This window comes from Hemitrygon akajei, unplaced genomic scaffold (assembly GCF_048418815.1).
Source record: "Hemitrygon akajei unplaced genomic scaffold, sHemAka1.3 Scf000109, whole genome shotgun sequence".
In the NCBI taxonomy this organism is placed as follows: domain Eukaryota; kingdom Metazoa; phylum Chordata; class Chondrichthyes; order Myliobatiformes; family Dasyatidae; genus Hemitrygon; species Hemitrygon akajei.
Window position 1 is genome coordinate 1,859,847 of NW_027331995.1, and position 19,360 is coordinate 1,879,206.

Consider the following 19,360-nt stretch of genomic DNA (forward strand, 5'->3'; position numbering starts at 1 on the left):
AGCCTTCCCAGTTCCTGTCCGGGTTCCTGATGGAGCTTTTGGGGAGAGAGGATTCTGCCCAGAGCGTGGTGTACACATTCCCACACCTCACCATCCAAGAGTTTGTAGCTGCAGTCGCACAGTTCCTGACTCTACATCCCGAGGATATCCTGAGATTCCTCACTGAAGTTCATAACAGGACCGATGGGCGATTTGAGGTATTCCTCCGTTTTGTTGCCGGTCTCTCCTCCCCAATGACAGCTCGGGGTCTGGAGGAGTTTCTGGGTCCATTTCCTCATGAAACAACCTGTCGGGTGATTGACTGGGTGAAGGAGGAGGTTAAACGCCAGAGTGAGAACACGACGAGTGAAGCTGGTAAAAGGAGGCTCCTGAACACATTTCACTACCTGTTTGAGTCTCAGAATCGTGAACTGGCTCAGACCGCACTGGGATCTGTGGAAGAACTTTCATTCAGTGGAATGACACTGATCCCGGTTGACTGTGCGGTCCTGTCTCATGTTGTCAGACTCTGTGATACAATAAAACGTCTCGACTTGTCGTACTGCCACATTTTGTGTGAAGGAATCCAGCGGCTGGGACCCTGGCTGCACAAGTTCCAGGTATTGAGGTAACTTAATTTTTCTCTCACTCTGAACTGTGAAACTGTTCCATTGTGTTCTTTCAATGTAAAGGGATTTGGGTAAAACTATAGTGAATATGATTGTGAAGAATTGTGACAAATGCGATCCCCCTTCCTCCTGTGAGATGTCTCTTCCCCAACTCCGTTCCTGCTGTGGGATATCTCTTCTCCATCCCGCTTCGTCCTGTGGGATCTCTCTTTCACATCCCCGTTCCTCCTGTGGGATCTTTCTTTCCCAACCCCCTTCCTACTTCAGGTCCCGTCTTTCCATCCTTTTCCTCAGATGGTGTCATTTCCCACCGACATTTCTCTATTCACAAATCTTCCTCACTGTGGGACTTTCTCCCCTTCAACCCTCTCCCTTCCGATCCACTCACAGGTCAGGAACACTTTTCTAACCATCGCGCAATGAGTTAGGATATGAGGAGTTTACAGGGTCACACCGACAGACTAAATTACTGACGTTCAGTGAATCCCCTGTAACTGGTCAGTGAGGGACATTGACAGTGATGGGAATGCCGATCAGTGATTTACTGAAGGGTTTAATGTTTCCTGAAGTAACCGAGTGAGAGAAATTCCTTCAGACCCATGGTTTGAATCACTTTGTTCATTAATTTGTCTGTTTCTGTTTAGTCTTGGGCGGAATGACCTGGGAGATTCAGGAGTGAAACTGGTGTCTGAGGCACTGAAGAACCCAGAGTGTAAAATACAGACACTGAAGTAAGTACCAGACTGTGGGAGATTGTGTTTACAGACACTGGGTGTCTGACACTGAACATTAATGTGATCAGTAATTGTGTTATTGGTAAATTCTGGGAATTTGTACCGTCCCCTGTCTCTCTATGTCCTTCACCCTCACTCTCTCTCTCATTTCCAGTCTGAACCATGTCGAACTTACAGATTCTGGTGCTGAGGATCTCGCCTCCGCTCTCAGTACAAACCGATCACTGATGGAGCTGGACCTGGGATGGAACCCGCTCACAGACCAGTCTGTCCCCGCTCTCCGCCGGCTCATACTGACCCACCCGAGTCTGGAGCAGATCATGTGAGTGTCTGTGTTAATGTTCAATGTGATAAAATTTCAGCAGATCCGCGGGTTTTCTGGTGATGTTTGTCTGTGATTACTGTTGAAACATTAACCCCAGTACCCTGTTACTGACACGGTTATATAATCTGGGTTTCTTTTCATCTTTATTTTTCCATCCGTTTCAGGCTAGCGGTGAATAATTTCAGTGGGACTGGGGAGAATGAACTGGAATCTCTACAGGAGTCCAGACCCGGACTGAGAGTGTATCTGTAAATGTCTGAATGTGTGAACATACCCGGCCGCAGGATGGAGACAATTTGGCCGATTTCCCCCCCCCCCCCCCCTTTAACACCCGCCCTTATCTTTCCGCACTCCAGAAGCAATTCGCAAAGGTTCGGAAATGACCCTGGATCTGCGGTGGTCTGGGACACAGCCCTGAAGTGTGATTTGATAATCATCAGTTCCGTGATGCAGAGTGACAGTGAGAAATGGGACTGATTATTCAAACTGGCACTGGTCGTTGCCGGTCAGTTAATTGTGTGTGACTGTGAGTGAGTCGGGAGCAACTTATTTATTCCCGCACGTCAGCAGCTCACACATTGTTTAATTTACATTTGTCGATGAAATCAATAAACCACTGTAACGTCCTGTCTTCGTTTCGGATGAGTTTTATTTGAGGTTTCTGTTGCCCCCCGCACCCTGGGTGCCCAGGATCTCATCTCCACCCAACCCCCTTCCTGGGTAACTCACCCCCTCCTTACACTCCACAAAGAAAGGGAGCGGGGGGGGGGGAGAGCTGGCCTTATTTGGCGGTCCTGCATTTCTTTCTACCATGACACTGCGAGGGGAATGCTAACGACACGGATATCTTAAGGACAGAGCAGGAGTTGAAAACGTCAGTATACGGAGCGGATTCCGTACATGGCAGAATATATTCTGTTAAATCATGCCAGTATTTCCCAGAGACAAACGTGTTGGTGGTTGCGCTCATAACCCACAGAACAGCGAGTGGCAGCCTTATCAGCCAATTGTCTTCCTACAGCTAATTGAACTCCACAATATTTCAGAATCTAACTGTTCCTCAGGTGGATTCAACAGCGGCTCTGTCCGTCACTAAGGCTTAAAAGTCCACAGCAACGGCAGGAAATTAAATTCATATATATTTGAAGAAATGTAATACGGACATTTATGCTCGCGCGCATACACACACACACAGGCGCGCGCACACACACACACACACACACACAGGCGCGCACACACAAACACACACACAACAGATGTGGGAAGATGGTTTAAGAGATGAACGGAACCGTGGATAGCTCTGAGCTTCATGTTATTGGAAATAAACATTATACTGGGAAGCTGATCAAAATGAGGTAAACACTGATGTGGTCCAGGGCTGATGAAGAACTACACAGCTTGTCTGTACAGCGAGTATATTTCATATCTGGTGGCACATAGTGGGACGAGTTGGGGTGGTTTTGGTGTCTGACCAACCAAAGTGGATCCGCTGAATATATTTAAAAAAAATCAGTGACGTTAATTGAAAGTCTGCAGAAGGAAACTGGGAAGGTTTTCATGTGTCCCTGGATCACGTCCACACTGAGGGGAAACCGGTTCTACTTGCAGAGGAAACAACAGGCGTGACTGTGAAAAGTGCCGAAAATGCTGGAAACATCGATTCCGGAATGCTTGCGGGAAGAGAGCCACAGTGAAAGTTTCAGTTTGGAAAATGGGAACAGTCGTGACCGCTGACAATACAACTGTGGAAAAGTTGTAAATAGAGCCGCTGACTGCTCACTTACTGGTCTCGTTGCACATTTTGGTAAAATTACGCAGAAGGATCTAAGTGAGCTAATGCCAATGGTATTAATGTGTTTGTGCCCAATGCGGAGAATTAGTGGTTAATGAACGTTTGACCTTTAGGAACATGTACTTTTCTTTACCTGTGCTTTTTAATCAATACTAAAAACAAAGTCCAAGGAGATTTTAGCACAAGCAGCATTTCTTCTCTAAACTTAGCCTGGGTCGCTGTATAAATGCAGGTGTTCGTGCAGGAACTCAAGTACATGAGCATGTAGCCGGCTTCAGTGGCGACATAGGCAGAGTCGGTGTAATCGCCGTCGTAATGCGCGGTTCCTGCGGGTCCGGTGATCAGAGAGCTCATACATACTGTCAGCCACAAGAGAATGAAACTACCGGACACACTAAAGAGTAAAACGATGGATTTCCGGCGGCTTTCCATCTCCGGATCGTTCTGTGTTTGACTGCTGTGACCGCGCAGTCCGCGGCGCACTTTACTGGCTAATAAAATGCGCTTCACTGTCAGACAGTTAAACAGAGCTATCAGTACAAAAGGTATTATAACCGTTAAAATACTCTGCAGAAAGGAGAATGCGACTCCCACAGGAGACGTCATGAACCATGAGCTCGGCTGACAGCCCCATTGAATACCGTTATCTATACGCACAGGTTTATACTCAAATAGAAACGGGACGCTCTGTAAATGCACCAGGAGCGCCACGGTTATAATGCCGGCAACAGCTGTCCTCACTGTGCAATATTTCGCTTTAAGCTTCTGACAACAGATCGCTACAAACCGATCGACTGTGAACAGGACAGTGAACCAGACCGAGGTTTGCAGGCTGGTTGAATTGAAGTACACAACAGCCTTACAGGCGGATGTGTAGGACAGGAAGGATGTTGGAAACTCGTACATGACAATATGATACCCGATTACACAGAACATCATCACCAGGAGATCTGCCATTGCCATGGCAAACATGTAGTGGGATATACATTTGGAAAGGCCGCAATTCCCACGGAAGAGGACCACCATTGTCAATAGGTTCGCTAGGGGAAGAGACACAAATTATGAGTTAGAAACAGGGCGAGGAGAAGTGTTCTCGGAATCCAGTGTGAAAATAATATTCCGACAGTGATCGGCAAAATTACCAGGGAAATATATTTCCAAACGAGAAAAAAAAAACTCCTCATCCAGTGAACTAAAAGTGATCGGAGCTGAACGTGCATTTGTTCCTGCTTAAGTTGCTGGTGACATGCTCTCGATTTCTCTTTGGCGATGTAACCGAGAGGGGGCAGCACTGCCGCCTATTCACCATCACAACCCAGACAAATAGTGGAGATCACCATCTTCTCCCATTCCTTCCTTGCGCCCTACATTCCCTACCCGTGGGATCATCATTTCAATAGCTCTTATCCTCCAAGCTCCATTCAGGCACCAGCCGTAGGGAATGAAAGCGGTGACGGAGCTGAACACAGTAGCTATAGGAGGGTCGGCTGATGTGCAGCCGACAGATTTCACTCAACGGAACTCTCATTACTATTGAGCCATTACTGGCCCGGAGTAAGTGGGGTCGCGCTCGCTGTCGGTCACCAGACCCAGGGTGAAACCGATGCACTCGTTCCCTCCGTTTAATCAATGAATGAGGACAGGACCCGTTAACAGGATCGGAATTCACTGATTGTCGCTTGTGCACAATCTAGCTTACACTCGAATAGTTCCAGAAACATCTAAAAATAAATAAGCTCTTTCACTTGGATATATCTGCCATTTTTCATCACATTCATTATCATCTTAAAGGCGCGATAGGGACAAATTAATTCAAATCTCCAGCTGGACAGCCCATTCTTGTGCTAGCTATATTTACTATAATTCCCAACTGGTACTGCTAAGACATATAATCAAAGGTTTGATCGGAAATCCGCAAAAGGGGGATGGAAGGAGTTGGAGAGAGCGAGTGAGCGAGGAACAGACAGAGAGAGAGAGGGCGGAGAGTGAGAGAGAGGACAGAGACTGGGAGACAGACAGAGACGGGGAGAAAGAGAGCGAGAAAGGGAGAGAGAGAGAAAAAAGGACAGAAAGTGAGAGAGACAGGGAGATAGATAGAGAAAGAGAGACACAGAAAGAAAGAACGAGAGAGATAGTGTGTGTGTGTGTGAGAGAGAGAGAGAGAGAGAGGAGAGAGAGAGAGAGTGAGTGAGAGAGAGAGAGAGAGAGAGAGAGAGAGAGAGAGAGAGAGAGAGAGAGAGAGAGAGAGAGAGAGAGAGAGGGGGGGGGGGGAGAGATTGTTCAGCTACGGCGGCAGTTGGTACAATCCCAAACGCTCGCACAATTCGTACTGTTCTACTGCTCCTTCACCCAAAAGTTAGGTCACAAAGTATGTTTCAATCCGTAACGATCCGTGGTATCAAATTTACACTGACAGTGGTCAGCAAGAGCGAGGATTGATCTCTCTGAATTTGAGCAGCATGAACTTTGGAGGCGCCGGGCGTCGGGGTGGCAGTGAACTCGATCCTGCATCACCGTAGAGAGCGATGACAAAATGTTCAGCAGCAGTAGTCCGCCGTGTTTCCGCAATGGGTTGGTTTCGCCGATAAAGAATACCCAGTGAAATGTCTGTTAATAGACGACCGTCCATAACATTCCGGACAGAGGATGTGTCGACTTACCCGGAACACCGAAAGCTGCGAGAATAGGGTAAAATACAATCCTTACATGCCGGATTGTCGGTAGAGCCATTTCTCGGATATTGTACAAAATGTACCGCACTCCTTGCACTAAGCGCCACTCGCCTGCGTTCTGATCTCGCTGCCCTTTATATACTTTAATCTATTCTCCGGTTTAAAAAAAACCCCAAAACAACAGTAGCAGAAGTTGCACATAACATGAGTTAGTTACAGTTAGTTAACAAACAAGGCGCCGTTTCTAATTCTGCATTCTCTGTGCACCACAGGGAGTACTTAAAGCTCAGTCCATAAAACCGTCTAGTAAAGTAGACAATCGGAAACTTTTTAAAGCTGTCCGTCGCATTATGGCTTCAAATGCCAATCATGATCTATGATCTGCTTTTACTGTTGCCTTCACATTCATTTTATTTGTTATTAATTGTATTACATCTCGCTTCATATCTCTCAAAGCAAATGTTAACTTTTGTTAGCAAATGTCAAATCTGCTTCATATTCCCTTTCGGATATGTCCATACATGGCCTCCTCTACCGCCATGATGAGGGCAAACTCAGATTGGAGGAGCAACACGTCACATACCGTCTGGGTAGTCTCCAGTCCTTTGGTATGAACACTGAATTCTCCAGCTTCCAGTAATCCCCTCGCTTTCCCCTTTCCCCATCCCAGTTTCAATCTGCCTCCTTCCCCAGCTGACTATCACCTCTGTCATGATTCTGCCTACTTCTACTACACAGTGCTTCGCACTTTCATTCCTTCTTCACCTTTCCTGCCGATGTCCCCCCCCTCCGCTTCGCCTCCCCCACCCCTTCATCTTTCTTCTGATTGTCTTTTCACCTGGCACCTACCAGCCTTCTCCTACCCACCCTACCCACCTTATTTATGGGGCCCCTCCCCTCTTCCTCTTCAGTCTTGACGAAGGGTCTCGACCCGAAACGTTGATTGCTCGTTTCCACGGAGTCAAACGTTGACTGCTGAGTTCCTCCAGCTTGTTGTACCTGTAGCTTTGACCACAGCATCTGCAGTGCACTTTGTGTTAGCTTTGAGTTCGCTCACGATTTATCCTGAAACCAATCCCACATCATATGAACATTACAGCGAGCTTGCACATTCTGCGTTATTTGCCCAATATAAATGTTGACCGTACGGATTTCATCACCTTATTCCAACTTTGTCCTTACTTCTTTAGTCACAATGAACTCAGAAGCCCATTGCGCAGGCATGATTGACAACGACAGCACGAAATGTAATGAAGTATCCCCTGCTTGTTAATATTGAAGACTAAAGATCTATATAATGACTTCTGTTACAGATATTACCAATGCCGAATGGGCATCGGCTTTTCTGGCTCCGAATTATGTCTCAATAAATGGCGGTGCATATTACGGATCATCATTGGCTCCTCATTTCCGTCATCAGAATCGGAACCAGCATCACGTTTACTCTCTCCAGTAAATGTCGTGAAATGTCTGTATAGTCAATACGTCCAAAAGAGCTAAAATAAACAATAAAAAATAATTAAACAAGAGAGGTAGGGCAAAAAGAATTCAAACAGTGCCATCGTTTTTTTTATTTAGAAAAGTTTAGAAATAATTTAAAAAGCCGATGCTTGAAGAGAATGAACTCAACTAAGATATACGAGGCTTAGCGGACATTTTGGAGATACTGACGATAACCCCCTGAACTCTTACATAGCCATGGACAAGGATATGAGCAGAATATATTGGGAAGTGTTTAATTTGGGGGAGTACTCAATATGATGCTATGAGGCAGGAACCTGGGGATGTGAACTAGGAACGGATGTGTTTAGGGAAAAGCCCAACAGGATTGTCAAGGTGGTTTAGGGTACCCTTGCTTAGCGTTGTAGGAAGGTTTGACCCACTGAGGTAGGGAAAGGATGGTAACTCGAAGGAGTTACGGCTGTGACGAGATCTGGAATATCCATTCCCGAGGAAGAAAGAAACAGGCTTAAGACCAACGAAGCAGAGATTATCAGAAATGGTTCTGGAGAGTTACAAAGTCGCCAAGAAGGAGCCAAACAATGGACATTAGTGCATTGGCGAGGAGGAGAACAAGAGGACAAGAGCGTCGAAGCGATGAAGGATACAAGAGTAAAGAAACATGCGCCTGGAGTCGGAGGCGGTAGGGAAGGTCGTTAATGAATGACGTGCTTCAGTCTTAGCCAGTACAGAGGTTCCCAACAGATTTTATGCCGTGGAATAGTACTATTAAGCAAGTACTCCGTTGAACACAGATTAGGAATCCCAGAGGGACCTTGATGAATGTGGTGGCAGCGTGAACAGGCTGATATGCTGGAATATGTCAAGGTTTCGAAGGAAGATGCATTGGATATTCTGAAGAGCATGAGGATCGATATGTCCCCGATAGGGAAAGGAATACAGCACATGTTACTAATGGATGCGTGGGAAGAGATTGCTCCGGCTTTGGTGATGATATGTGCGTCCCCACTGGCCACAGGAATAGGTGCGAAACATGGTGGGAGGTTCTGACAAACATCTTTATTTTTTTCCAAGAAAGGCAGCAGGATTAACCCTGGAATGATAGACCAATTACTTTTACTTCAGTGACGGGTAAAATCAGGGAGAATTTCTGGAATTGCCTCAAGTAATTCAGGTTCCAACCTGTAACTGGAACTTAGACGTCCTCACTAATCGTACCGAAACGGAGAAACTAAGCAAGTGCGCATCAATTCCCCAAAACTTCAACACAGGTGCCCGCGGTGGTGCGTACAGAGTCCACGTCTCTACTCTCTCTCTCTCCTCGCCCATGACTGCACACACGCTCTTGCAACAAACTCCGCCATCATAGTCGCAGAGGACACAACAGTGATTGGCCTAATAACAGAAACTAATGAATCTGCATGTAGAGCGAATTAACCTGAAACTTCGACCAGCATTAACAAGACAACAGAAATGGTAATCGACTTCAAAAAATGCAAGTAGTCTCGAATAGGCCCCACTATCTCTAATGGTGTCGTAATGGGGAGTGTTCAGAGCTTCATGTGTTTGGGGATGAATATCAGCGAGGAGCTCTCACGGTGCATCAGCGAAATCTCGTTAGCACCCAAAGCACAACAGTGACTATACTATATGAGGTGATTAGTGAGAGCTAATCTGTCTCAAAAATATCAGCTCAACATTTTATGTGCGATAGAAAGCATACTGACACACGGAATAGCAGTACTGTACTCTAAATGCAGCGAAACAGATTGCAAACTACTCAGATGGTTGATCAAGACAGCTCCGAACATCACTGAGGCTCAACTACCGGACTGGGAGACAATCGAACTCTAGATGCCTACGGCAACAGTAAAGACTCATCCGATCACTGGCATTGTCTGTTTAATTTCCTGTCATCTGGTAGGAGATAGAGAAACATCTTCTCCACGGCATTAGACGGAAATAACATCATCCCGGGAGCCATTGTTCTGCTGAATAATGCCACACACTGTCTTGCCAATGCTCTTTGAGTGCATTTGTTTTAATGAATCCGAACCGCACGCATTGCAAATACCTGCTTTGCCCGGTCTGGAGCAGCGCCGCAATTTTGTTGTCTTCTGCCATGACAATAACGTTCCATTGTGTTCTCTTCATTTGCTTAAGCACAGTCTGATCAGGGACAGTCGACAGGACATTCTGAAGAACAGAACATGTCTCACGAACATGATTGAATACCGTGAGAAATTGGCAAGACATATTTATTAAATATTGATTTTACTATGGTATGTTCGCTCAATGATACGATCATTGAGGAAGGTAGGAGGTATCAGCTACAGGGACTGTTACCTGTCTGGATTCAAAACTGGTTTGGCCGCAAAAGGCAGAGGCTGCAGTGGCCTTCATTAGATGGAGGAATGAGTGTCAGATCCGTGAGATAATTTTGTAGCCCTATGAAACCCTGCTGAATCCGCACTTTCTGTCCTTTTCCGTTCCAGTCGTCACATTATAGCAAGCATGTCAAATCGTTAGAGATGGAGCAGAGGAGATTTACTGTGATGACGCAAGGATTAAGAAGCGAGGTTGAGCGAGGGTTTGCTTTAGGGGAACAGAACATGAGCTGTGACTTTGGGAATGTGTACAAAAAGATAAGAGGCAGAGGTTGATTGTACAGCAAGAGATACTGCACGTTTCCCAGGCAGAAATGGCGAATACATGGAGACATAACTTAACGGAGGGTCCTTAATGATGGATGCCGTCTTGCTGAGACATTGCTTTTTGAATCTGGTGGGAGCCTGATGCCATTGCTGGAGCTGACTGAGTTTACAACACGTTGTGGCTTTTTCCGATCTTCTGCATTAGCGCCTCCACACCTGACGGAATGTGACAGCCCGCATACAGTCCAGGGTACATCTCTAGAAATTTTCTGGAGTCTTTTGCATATCATAAATCTTCTCAAACTTTGACATAACGGATCTTCTCAAAGTCTTTCGTAATTTCATCAATTCTTCATCTCCAACTCATCATCTGGAGCCGTGGACCCAGGGGAAATGGAATCTGCTCAGCCTTTCCACTGCTGACCCATCGATGAAGACGTACCTGTTTACAGTTCAAAATTCAAAGTGCGTTTATTATCAAGGTATACTTTTTCAGCATTTTGATTCGTCTCCTCACAATTAACCACAAACCAAAAAAAAAAAGCCAATAGAGCCGGTTAAGTCAGAAAACAGTCAAACACCCGATACGCAGAGAAAAATAACATAACAAAAAGACCAATGCTGCAAACGATAAACTTAACCAAATAACATTCCGAACTGAAGTTCAGGAAAGTGAGTCCTTCACGGATAGGAAGCCAGACGTTGCAACAACCGATTCAAGAACATGCCCCTGTCTCTGTTCAAAGCAGCGCAGAGTAAACGTCGCGGAGCACCGAGCCGAAGCGTCCCGCCCATCGTCCAAACTGGTCCGTCATTTTAAAAGTCCAAACATCGCGTCGTTCCTCGCTTTCGGACCCGGGCCCTGCTGCTTTGTTATTCTCTCGGGTCTGGCCTCACCGCCTCGATTCTGCTCGTTCCGAACTTTCCAATTCGGGCCCACTTTAAAATGGATCAAATTCCCGATATGTCCTCGCTGTCGGGCATGGAGCCGAAATCTGCCTCGCCTCCGCTAGCCTCTGTTCTGCCACATCGAATCGCCTCTAAGTCCGCGCCTGCAATCGCTATTATACGTTGGCTCGTTCTCGGTTTTTCGACCCAGACCCCGGCGGTTTGCTTCGGCCTTCAAGGCAGCACTATCTAGCGCTTTCGAGCTTTCAGTTCACACCGCAAAAATGCCAGTTCATATAGGCGGTTCAAAAGCTCAACACCGAATGGAAAGTTAGAGGCTTTCGTTTACAGCGATCGTTTATCAGAATAAAATAAGTTATTAATAACATATTAAGTTGTTTTCTTTGTTTAGTTTGCCGTCGATAAGTGGTCACCGAGCTTCACCAGCACCACCTTACACCGGAAGCATTTCCGCCTCTCCCCACTTATACTTCCTGAGACCACAATAAATTCATTGGTTTCATAATGTTGAGTGCAAGGCTGTTGTGACACCACTCTACATGCCAAACTACCCCACTTCTGTCCTGCTCCTCGTCACCATCCAGAAGACACTAGACACTAGAATACAACCGCACAGTACAAGCCCTTCAGCCCTCGATGTTGTGCCGACCCATATTTTGCTTTAAAAAAGTTCTGAACCCCCACTACCCCAAAACCCTCTATTTTTCTTTCATCCATGTGCCTGTCCAAGAGGCTCCTAAACACCCCTAATGTTTTAGCCTCAACCACCATACCTGCCAAGACATTCGAGGCACCCATAACCCTCAGTGTAAAAAAGAATACCCCTGATGTCTCCCCTCAACTTTCCTCCCCTATCTTTGTGCATATGCCCTCTGGCGTGTGGTATCCCTGCCCTGGGAAACAGATACTTGCTATCCACCTTATCTATGCCACTCATAATCTTGTAGACTTCTATCAAGTGTCCTCTCATGCTTTTAAGCTCCAAAGAGAACGTTCCCAGCTCTGCTAAACTTGCCTCTTGTTTTTCAATCCAGGTAACATCGTGGTAAATCTCCTCTGCACCCTCTCCATAGCTTCCACATCCTTCCTATAATGAGGTAACCAGAACTGAACACAACACTCTAAGTGCAGTCTCACCAGAGATTTGTAGAGTTGCAACATGACCTCTCTACTCTTGAGCTCAATCCCCCTGTTAATTAAGCCTAGCATCCCATAGGCCTTCTTACCTACCCTACCTGCCTTCACAGCGAACTTGAGGGATGTATGGATTTGAAGGCCAAGGTCCCTTTGTTCATCCACACTCTTAAGTAAGTGACCATTAACCGTGTACTTAGCCTTCTGGTTTGTCCTTCCAAAATGCAACACCTCACAGTCTACCGGATTGAACTCCATCTGCCACTTTTCTGCCCAACTCTGCATCCTGTGTATATCCTCTTGTAACCTTCGACACCTACAGCTCCATCCACAACTCCTCCAATCTTCGTGTCATCCACAAACCTACTCACCCATACTTCCGGCTCTTCATCCAGGTCATTTATAAAAATCACAAAGAGCTGGGGTCCCAGGACCAATCCTTGTGGCACTCCACTAGTCACGGACCTCCAGGTAGACTACTTTCCTTCCACTTCTACTCTCTGCTTTCTTCCAGTAAGCCAATTTTTTATCCCAACTGCCAATGATCCACTGATCCCATGCCTTATGACTTTCTCGATGAGTTTCTCGTGGGGGATCTTGTAAAATGCCTTGCTAAAATCCATGTACACCACATCTACCGCCCTACGCCCATCACTGTATTTTGTTATCTCTTCAAAAAACTCAATTAGGCTCGTAAGGTAAAAATATTCCGTCACAAAACCATGTTCACTATCGTTGAGTAGACTGTACTTCCCCAAATGCTCGTAGATCGTTTCCTTGAGAATCCATTCCAAAGGTTTGCAGACCACCAACGTAAGACTCACCGGTCTATAGTTCCCTGGATTCTCCCTACTTCCTTCTTTTTTAAACAAGGGAGCTATAGTTGCTATTTCCCGATCCTCTGGCACCTCCCCTGGCCAAAAAGGATTCAAAGTTCATAGCTACTGCTTCAGCGATCTCTTCTCTCACTTCCCATAGCAACCTGGGGTATATCACGTCCGGCTCTGGGGACTTATCAATCTTGATGTTTTTAAGAAGATTCGACACCTCTTTTTCCTTAATATCCATATTGTCCAAGACACCGGCCTGTTCTATTTAGAAGTCACCCTGATCAAGGCCCTTTTCACTTGTGATTACTGAAGCAAAGTACTCATTTAGGACTTCCCCAACCTCCTCCGCTTCTAGGCACATGTTGCATTCTTTATCCTTTACAGGCCCCAGCTTCATATTTGTCTTCTTTCCGTTCTTCACGTACGCATAGTTCACCTTGGGGTTCTCCGTAATCCTACATGCCAAGGCCATCTCATGCCCCTTTCCAGCTCTCCTAAGTCCTTTCTCAAGCTCCTTCCTGGCTACCCTATATTTCTATTGTGCCCCTCCTGCTTCCTGCTTCCTGCTTCTTATATCTAACGTATGCTTCCTTCTTCAGCTTGACGAGTTGTCTCATGTGTTTCCTTAACCACAGTTCCCTTTTCCTACCATTGTTTCCTTGTTTCAGTGGGACAAACCTATCCTGAACCCAGCAGAGGTGGTCTCTAAACTTCTTCCACATTACTTCTGAGTTTTCCCCCTTGAACATCTGTTTCTAATTTACTGTCACTAGGTCCTGCCTCATCCCTTCATAGTTAGCCCTTCTCCAGTTAAGCATTTTCCCTTTTTGTCTCTTTTTATCCTTTTCCATAGCAATGCTGATGCTAGGGGAGTTGTGGCAGCAAAATGCTCCCCGAGCAAGAGGCCTGCCACCTGAACAGATTCATTACACAGAACTAGACCATGTATGGCCTCTCTTCTCGTCGGCCGGTCCACATACTGCGTCAGGAATTCTTCTTAAACACACCTGACAAATTCAGCCCCATCTACACCACTTGCAGTCAGAGGGTGCCAGTATACGTTGAAATCACCCATAACTACAACCAATTATTGCCTGCACCATTCTAAAATCTGCCTGGTTGTCTGTTGTTCTGTTCCTGAAGGCTACTTCGGGTCCTAGGGACTAATCCCAGCACAGCACTAATTTTTTCCTATTTATGACTTACACCCACACCGACTCAGTGGACACTCTCTCTGCAGCGTCCTCCCTTTGACAGACCTGATGCTATCTTGACCAGTAAAGCTACCCCTCTCCCCCTTTACCTCCCGTCCTATTCCTTTGAAACACCTAAACCCTGGTACCTTCCACCAGCCAAGTTTTATTAACGGCACCAGCATCATAGTCCCACGTACAGATCCATGCTCTACGTTCATTCAAATTTTTCCTAATACTCCTAGCGTTGAAAGAGACGCATTTCAAACACTCTAACTGGCTACATGTTTTGTCCGCCTGTCCTTCCTCACCAGCTCAGAACACATAACATCATGCCCTTGTCCTTCTACCCTAATCTTTGCACTTAGATTCTGATTCCCACCCCCTGCTAAACTAGGTTAAACCCTCCCCAACATATCTAGCAAATCTACCCCCCCCCCCCCCCAGGATACTGGTCCCTTTCCAGTTCAGGTGCTGCCCGTCCTTTTTGCATAGGTCAGACCTTCCGCAGCAGAGAACCCAATGTTCCAGTAATCTGAACCCGTGCCTCCTGCACCAACTCTTCAGCCACGCATTCATCCGCCATGACTTCCTGTTCCTACCCTCTCTGTCTCGTGGCACAGGCAGCAATCCCGAGATTACCAGCCTTGAGGTCCTGCATTTTAACTTCATTCCCAACTTACTCTTTTCCTTCTTCAGGACAAGAATTTTAACTTCATTCCCAACTTATCCCTTCTCCTATCAATGTCATTGGTCCGCACGTGGACCACGACATCTGGCTGCTCACCCCTCGTTCCCCAGAATACCGAGAGCTTCGCGAATTTGATAAATGACCTGGATGACGAAGTGGAAGATTGGGTTCGTAACTTTACTGATGACACAAAGATTGCGTTGTTGTGGATAGCGTGGAGGACTGTCAGAGGTTACAGCAGGGCATTCGGAGGGTGCAATACAGGGCTGAGAAGTGGCAGATGGAGTTCAACCCAGATAAGTGTGAAGTGATTAATATGATGGCAGAATATAGTACTAATGGTAAAATTATTTGCAGAATGTTAACACCTCATACGGATTCTGTGGTCCGCGTCCATGGGACACTCAAAATTGCTACGGAGGTTGACTCTGTGGTTAAGAAGGTACACGGTGCATTGGCCTTCATCAAGCGTGGGATTGAGTTCAAGAGCTGAGAGGTAATGTTTCAGCTATGAGGGACACTTGTCGGACCCCACCTGGAGCACTGTTCTGGTTGCCTCAATGCACGAAGTACGTGGAGCCCATAGAAAGGGTGCGGAGGAGATTTATAAGGATGTTGCCTGGATTGGGGAGCCTGCCTTATGAGAATAGGTTGAATGAAATAGGCTTTTCTCCTTGGAGCGACAGAGGATGAGAGGTGACCTGACAGAGATGTATAAGATGATGAGAGACATTGATCATCTGGATAGTCAGAGGCTGTTTCCCAGGGTGAAATGGCTAGCACGAGAGGGCACAGTTTTAAGGTGCCTGGAAGAAGGTACAGGTGAGATGTCAGGGATATGTTTTTTTTTTAATGTAGAGAATGGTGAGTGCGTGGAATGGGCTGCCGGATGTAGTGGTGGAGGTGGAAATTATAGGGTCTTCTAAGAGTCTCCTGGATGAATACATGGAGCTTCGAAAAAGTAGAGACATATTGGTAAGCCTATGTAGTTCTGAGTTAGGGACATGCTCCGCACAGCTTTGTGGGCCTGAAGGCCTGTATTGTGCTGTCGGATTTCTATGTTTTCTATTTTTCCAGTTATCTGACTAACCGGGGTTTTACAGAGCTGCAGCATTTTGTCGTTGCCTTTGAACATCGGTGCACACACAGGAACAACAGCCACTCCCCTATCAGCTGATTCTCTTAGAATTAATAAATGTAATATACTTATATCTGAAGTACGATCCGCTCCTTGGAGACGGGTGCCATCTATGTAAAAGAACGAATATTTTCGCCGCTGTCCTGGTGGAGAGATAAATATTAATCTCCATTGGATGTGAAGTTTCTAAATACCTTGATGACACAATCCCTGGGTGTGGAGTGCACGACATCAGGCGATAAGACATGGGTGCAGAACTAGGCCGTTCGGCCTATCAATTCATCTCCTCCATTCCATCGTGCTTGATTAATCTCAATGTCATTCCCGTTTTACCCTATCAAGTTCCATCTAATCAAGAACCTATCAACACTCCGTTTTAACATCGGTCCTCATTCCATCCATAGTATCTGGCCATTGAGATCCCATCTGGTGCTGTGTACATCATTGAACCATCAGCCCAGTCTCTATTCTCCCTTCGCTGTGCCACGCGGATATCAGACCGGCACGCGCTCTCTACGTCAAATCAACACATATCCTTCGATAAAATGGCCGCAGCCGCGACTCATAAATGCCCTGTACGGCTGCATTGGGGCACTCCTGTACTTACCCTCACTTTCAATAAAGCATGGCGTAGCTCGAAGCTTCAGTTCTATCAGTCCTGAGGAAGGATTAGTGTCCGAGGTGTTGACTATTGCTGCCTTTACATAGATGCTGTCTGACCGGCTGAGTTCCTCCAGCATGTTATGTGTGTTACTCTCAATTTCCAGTAGCTGCAGAATCTCCTGTGTGATCTGAATCCTTGTTTCGTGTACACAGACACGCGGGTCTCCTTCCACCTTTCTTTATCGTGACCCATTTATCTTCCAGCATGCGTTTGTCTAGGGATAGACAGCCTCTGGCCGTGACAAGCTGAGAAATTTCGTTTCTGTGGACGATGCGTGATGTGTTGTCGGATTACAGATCTGAATCGCAATATATCAAACGGTACACCATATGCAATTTAGCTTTATAATTCTTAATCTGTAGTTAGTAAAGAAAAGAAAAATAAAAAGGGCCCTTTTTAATGAAACTGTCTAATGTGCACGTTGGATCTCACGGCTGCCCATCCATTCGTTCCCCATCGAACTCCTCCGTGCGTTATCGGCTCATGGACTCTCACTCCAAGTCCACTCCGTCCAGCGGACTACCGGCTCTCTCCAATCGCATCATCTCCCTTCATCTCTTGCTGACAAAAAGCCTGAGAATACCTTCTATCAGACGCACTGGAAAAAATAAATACAACACGCCGCTCATTGGATGACACATATTCCGAAGTCCCCGTTATCTCTAGTCTTAACCCAACCTCCGTTGCTACAGTGAAACCATTACATTAGCAGTGAAACATTACAGAGAGACCATTACATTAACAGTGAAACCTTGGAGACCGTTACTCTCACGTTATTACTAATCTGATTTCTGGTTTATAAGAATTCAGGGTAACCTCTGAATTATCATCGTCCACATCTGGAACGCATCTGGCCGTTCAACAATCCTGAATGGACCATATCGTAGGCGCTTTGCGTCCTGCTCACGACTCTCCATCCCACCTGCAACCGTGCAGTTTCATGTCGTCCGCAAACAGGGAATGTGTCCACACGAAGACACGGTAGTGTAGCGGTTTGCGTCAGACTACCAAAGCTGCCGCTGAAAGATCGGGATTCAATTCCCACAGCTAACGGCAAAGTATCTGTTCGTTCTACCCCTGACCGCGTGGGTTTCCCCCGGGTAATCCGATTTCCACCTGCAGACGAAAGTCGTACGGGTTCCGGTTAATGAGTTGTTGGCATGCTCTGTTGGTTCCAGACACTTGCGGGCTGCTCCGGCACAACGTTCGCTGATTTGACTTGACGCAAACAGCGAATTTCACTTGATGTTTATATGCACATGTAACAATATGAATCTAATCTTTAAATACTGTAGATCAGCTTCAATGTTATCGCCGTACCCTGCAAAAATCTATGCTGGGTACTGAACTCCGCAAAACCGAACTTGTCACTTCCTTCCATCCAGCAAAAAGCCCTCATTTTCCTCTTCCCTGCTTCATTCGGCTCATTGATCTAAAAATGCCACGTATGGGTTCGTATTCATTCCCACAATCCATGCTATACTCTATTTACGGAAACTTTCCAAAATCCTTTTGAGTCACACCTTTTGAGTGAAGAAGTTCCCCCTTAACTATTTAATATTTCACCCCTTATCTATGACCTATGGCTTCAACCTCAATGGAAAAGGCTTGCTTGCAATAACACGGTTTATACCCCTCGTAACTTCGTATCGCTGGTTTGCTCTAATTCGCTGGTTTTCTCGGTTCCTTTGTGAAACTATGAGATTACGTTTGACACACTCCGTTCTGCAAGAACGTCGGCAAACGCGAAAATATTTGGAAAATGTTCATCTGCTCAAACCCAATTATCCATGGTCACTTTCCGTATCTCAGTACAAAATCCTATTGAAAGAGCCGAATTTCAGTCATACAGAAACACAAGATTGGAGAAACAGGGATTAGCCACTCAGTTTATCATCACTCCTTATCCATTCAATTTCCACGGCAAACCAAATCTTTCACTGTCCACTCTAAAGCTGTGTTCTGTAGTCGTCGTCTGTCCAAACCAGAGGGGGGGGGGGGAAGCTTGCAAGCACTGACCTACATATAATTTTCTGTACATCTAAACAGCTTCCCTCATTCTTCTGCGCTCCAATGTCTGCAGTTCTAAAATTTATCAATCATGGGGCTCGTCCGGGATTTGAACCCGGGATCTCTCGCATGCTCGCAAATTCAGGCCCAAAGCGAGAATCATACCACTAGACCAACGAGCCCGTTCTGTGTTGATGTCATAACACTGCTGCCTTTCACTTTCTCAGTCTGATTTGTCAACGCATCTGGTGGTAATTTTACGTCGAAAGTAGATCAAAGAGCAAAGTTCAATACAAGGCAGTGCAGGATCTTCGGCCCAGGAAGCTCAGTTCACCAGTGTAGCTCTACTCTGTTGACATTATAACTATTCCCTCCTACAGAAACCATAATCCGCTATTTTCACGACAGCCATCTGTCTATCCAAGTATCTTTTTAATATCCCTATTGTGAAAACGACGAACAGCACCACGGCAGTGCGTTCCCAGAACCCACCATACTGTGTACAAAAAAAAACTACCTACCTCTGACATAACCTTTCTTCCACT

At 46.1% G+C, this 19,360-nt stretch overlaps 1 protein-coding gene and 1 non-coding gene across 2 annotated transcripts; one reads left to right on the forward strand and one right to left on the reverse strand.

Annotated features, from left to right (window-relative positions):
* The first annotated feature begins 10 nt into the window (after positions 1-10).
* LOC140723320 (NLR family CARD domain-containing protein 3-like) lies at positions 11-2,261 on the forward strand. Its single transcript, XM_073037920.1, has 4 exons — positions 11-607; positions 1,253-1,339; positions 1,497-1,664; positions 1,832-2,261. The coding sequence occupies exons 1-4, from the start codon at positions 30-32 to the stop codon at positions 1,917-1,919; spliced, it is 921 nt and encodes a 306-aa protein (XP_072894021.1). The 5' UTR covers positions 11-29; the 3' UTR covers positions 1,920-2,261.
* A 16,648-nt stretch (positions 2,262-18,909) lies between these two features.
* Positions 18,910-18,997, reverse strand: trnap-ugg (transfer RNA proline (anticodon UGG)). The gene is given in 2 exon segments: positions 18,910-18,945; positions 18,962-18,997. It is a non-coding gene; the product is annotated as a tRNA-Pro (tRNA).
* Between the last annotated feature and the right edge of the window lie 363 nt (positions 18,998-19,360).